Genomic DNA, 4,435 nt, shown 5'->3' on the forward strand with positions numbered 1-4,435 from the left:
GCTGGGGGAGCCTGGCTTGTTGTGTTATCAAGGAACAGTCTCCAGGGACCAAGTTGTTTTCCTTGAAAACTTGGCAAGGAGAATCCAGTCTCTCTCATCCTGCTTGCTTCCCCCAATTCCACAAGCTTCTGCATCTGGATCCGTGTTGCCCTGCAATTTGTATCTGGAATATCAGCCGTGCCTCACAGACTTCCAGTGCGTTTGGATTGGTCAGGAGGAAGCAGAGGAGGAGCCACTCTGAACATTTTTTTTTCTTCCCCTCCCCACACCATAAAATCAGCAGCAGCCACTAACACTCAGAGCAATGCTTCGGGTTGGGAACTAAGACCGTGGGGAGGCAGCTGATGCGAACATGTGCACGCAGATTCAGCTCCTGGTGGCTCGGCGGCAACTCGGAGAATTACTTGCAACAGACCTCACTGAATGCCCTAGACTAAAGTTAAGGTGGGAGTGAGGACAAAAAAAAAAAGAAAAAGAAAAAAGAAAAAAAGAAAAAAAGAAAAAGCAAAGAGCAGACTCTTTGAACTAAGAATGAGCATTTCAGAAATCGAAGATGTTACAGTGAAGGTGATCGGAGCTGTACCTGGAAGACAGTAAGAGCTCCACTGCCAGCCTTTTGGAGCACGGGACAGGTACTCAACACCTGGCAGGCCAGCTGGATCCTCAGAACTTTGGGACGCACGGAGAGGGGGAGAACATCACCGGGGCTCCCTGGCTGGAGAGGCCGAATCAGTCCCGAGGGGGTCTGCATACACTTGTTGCAGGATGAACTCCACCCTTCAGCACGGAATGCACACTTCTCTCCACTTCTGGAACCGCAGCACCTACGGACAGCACGGCAACGCCACTGAGTCCCTTGGCAAAGGCTACCCCGACGGGGGATGCTACGAGCAACTCTTCGTCTCCCCGGAGGTGTTCGTGACTCTGGGGGTCATAAGCTTGCTGGAGAACATTCTGGTGATCGTGGCAATAGCCAAGAACAAGAATCTGCACTCACCCATGTACTTTTTCATCTGTAGCCTGGCTGTGGCCGATATGCTGGTGAGCGTTTCCAACGGGTCAGAGACCATCGTCATCACCCTGTTGAACAGTACGGATACGGACGCGCAGAGTTTCACGGTGAATATTGATAATGTCATTGACTCGGTGATCTGTAGCTCCTTGCTCGCCTCGATTTGCAGCCTGCTCTCAATTGCAGTGGACAGGTACTTTACTATCTTTTATGCCCTCCAGTACCATAACATCATGACGGTGAGGCGGGTTGGGATCATCATCAGTTGCATCTGGGCGGCTTGCACGGTGTCAGGCATCTTGTTCATCATTTACTCGGACAGTACTGCTGTCATCATCTGCCTCATCACCATGTTCTTCACCATGCTGGCCCTCATGGCTTCTCTCTACGTCCACATGTTCCTCATGGCCAGACTGCACATCAAGAGAATCGCCGTCCTCCCGGGCACCGGCACCATCCGCCAAGGGGCCAACATGAAGGGTGCCATTACCTTGACCATACTCATTGGGGTCTTCGTCGTCTGCTGGGCCCCATTCTTCCTCCACTTGATATTCTACATCTCTTGTCCCCAGAATCCATACTGTGTGTGCTTCATGTCTCACTTTAACTTGTACCTCATTCTGATCATGTGTAACTCCATCATCGACCCTCTCATTTATGCACTCCGGAGCCAAGAGCTGAGGAAAACCTTCAAAGAGATCATCTGTTGCTATCCTCTGGGTGGCCTTTGTGACTTGTCTAGCAGATACTAGCTGGGGACAGAGGAAGTACTAAAAACATGCACGAGAGACTTCTTCATCCTCACACAACATGAACTGTGTGCTTGGACAACAGCTGCTTCTTCAGTGTAAGGCAGGAGTTGAGAATATCTGTTGCATAAATTCAACTTTACGATGTTTTGATGTGAAAAAAAAATGCCCAGCCTCTGTACATTGCTAATGTCATGCTACTTTTGGGCTGTGCATTGTTAATCCATTTCGACGCTGTAGACACTTTGAATTTCTAGAAAAGAAAAAAGCTTCCATTAAAAGCATATCAGTGTTTCTTGTTATTCACGAGGATTTGGCACTTTGCTTGCTTTAGGAAACATAGAAATCATAGAATCATTAACTATGTAGCCTGATAAGTAACTTCTTATATTATACTATATCACATGAAATGTGCAGATTTGAATGTAGCATGGGGGGTGGATATTGAACAATAGATACTTGGTCATTAAAACAATCAACTGAAATTTTAAGTAATAAAATGTGTTCATTCTCCCTGTTGCAGAAATAGAAATGAAGCTTCTGTTGAGAGAAAAACAGCTTAAACACACACACACACACACACACACACACACACACGAGATTTTAAGCCATAAAACTATTTCTGTCTCTCAGAGACAAAGGGATTAATTTGCCCAAGCAAGCAGTCTGATATTTTACAAAGGCAATTCAGTTTGGGGTAGAGGGAGACAGCAGTTACAGGGATTAAAGTATTGTAGACAATTTAAGTTAACATGTGAAGCTGAACTTCCGGATAATCAAACTATTTCCAACAATCATTAATAAAATCAGAGAATAAAGTCTTTCTATCCCTTTAACCAGGGACCCAGTTTCTGCTGAAATGTGCAAAAAGGGTGGTGTTGCCCTGAGAGATCTGGCTTCCGATCTCTAAAGAACTACACACTCAGCATTGAGTTCTCTCACTTTTCACAGGAAACTGACTGGCTGTTTCCTTACAGTTTATTTTCTCCACTGGAGTTTAATTATTCATTATCAAGAACTTTAACTTTACAAACCACATCTATAACACACATATATCCATGCAATATCTGTAAATATCTAAAATAAGGGAACCTTTGATGCTGATACATGACAAGTAGGAGGGAAGACACCACCTGAATCCAGAGGGTATCTTAACATAAACCAGCCTTCCACAACCACATTTTGGAAAGTAAACACTTGTTTTCTTCCAAAATAAAACCACAGATTCGGTTACTGAGCAGTAAAATCTGTACTTTCCAATTTACATGTACTTGAAAATTAAGAGAGAGAAAACATATTAGGCTGAGGGTTACCAGTAACTTATCCTTTGCTTTCATTTATAGTGTCTTCAAGTGCTTAGGGGCAGAGATATGCAAAGGTATTTCTTAAATCAAATATAAATGCTTTACATCTTAACAAAAAGTCCTGAGAAACTTTCAGCATTCATGTGGAAACATTACTTAAAACTGGAATGGTGAAATGCAAGTTTACAAATGAAAGGTGGTACTTGATTCACTAGGATTCTTCTATTTTGATGCAAAATAAGTGTGAGGATTTAAACACAGACTGCTCTAACAGTCAGAACCCAAAGCCGTAGGAGGACACAGATGGTGTTTTTATCTTTGCTACTATTCCTGTCCATTCTTTCACATAGTAAATTTTAGAGGTCCTGGGGACTGGAGATACAGAAGAGAAGGCTCTAAGTGTCCCCATCTTGTGTGGTGGCTGTCTCTTCTATGTCTCCTTCAAGTATCATCTCAAATGCTGCTTCGTCCATTAAGAACCAGCCCACTTCTCCCTCGAAAAGGAAATCTGGCTCCTTCATCTTTGTTTCTATACCTCCTCTTGGGGCTGTTTAGAGAGCTGGGGTGTGCGTTAGTCATGAACCTGCCTGCCCCACCAGTCTCCTCTATAAGCCCAGAGCACAACATTAGGCTTCAGTTTCTTTAAGTGCTAAGACTGTGTCTTACTCATTTTTCCTGTTCTCCAAACATCCTTCTGTTACTTTCTCTTTCTCCAGTAAAACCAAGATTCTCCCAGAGGGACATATTACCACCCAAAGTACATAGTTCACATTAGCGTTCACTCCTGGTGTTGTATATTTTATGAGTTTTGACAATTGTATAATGATATGTATCCACCATTACATTATTATACAGAATAGTTTCACTGCCTTAGAAATTCTCTGTGCTCCACCTATGCATCCCTCCTTCACTCCCAACCCCTGGCAACCACGGATCCTTTTACTATCTCCATAGTTTTGTCTTTTCCAGAATGTCATACAGTTGGAATTATATAGTATATGACCTTCTCAGGTTGGCTTCTTTTACTTGGTAATATGCATTTAAGATCCCCCATGTCTTTTCATGGTTTGGTAGCTCATTTCTTTCTGTGTGGAATAATATTTAATTGTATGGATGTAACATGGTTTATCTATTTATCTACCAAAGGGCATCTCTTGGTTGCTTCCAAATTTTGGCAATTATGAATAAAGCTGCTATAAACACTTTTGTGTGGACAGAAGTTTTTAATACCATGCCAAGAAGTGAAACTTCAGTATAAATACTGTGATGTATGTGTCCATCCTTTAATATTTTGTTAAGGGTGATTAGTTAGTATTTGAATTATTCTGATAAATAATATATATAGAGAGAGAAAGAGCGAAAGCGAGAGA

At 42.8% G+C, this 4,435-nt stretch overlaps 1 protein-coding gene across 1 annotated transcript; it reads left to right on the forward strand.

The window, feature by feature from the left end:
- Positions 1 to 324: 324 nt before the first annotated feature.
- Positions 325 to 4,174, forward strand: MC4R (melanocortin 4 receptor). The gene has a single exon (XM_072790363.1). It carries the CDS (start codon positions 766 to 768, stop codon positions 1,762 to 1,764), a length of 999 nt encoding a protein of 332 aa, XP_072646464.1. The 5' UTR covers positions 325 to 765; the 3' UTR covers positions 1,765 to 4,174.
- Positions 4,175 to 4,435: the final 261 nt, after the last annotated feature.

Source organism: Canis lupus, chromosome 1 (genome assembly GCF_048164855.1).
Source record: "Canis lupus baileyi chromosome 1, mCanLup2.hap1, whole genome shotgun sequence".
Classification (NCBI taxonomy): Eukaryota; Metazoa; Chordata; class Mammalia; order Carnivora; family Canidae; genus Canis; species Canis lupus.

Excerpts from the sequence above, each read along its gene's own strand:
- MC4R (XM_072790363.1), top strand. The coding sequence starts at position 766 with ATGAACTCCACCCTTCAGCACGGAATGCACACTTCTCTCCACTTCTGG.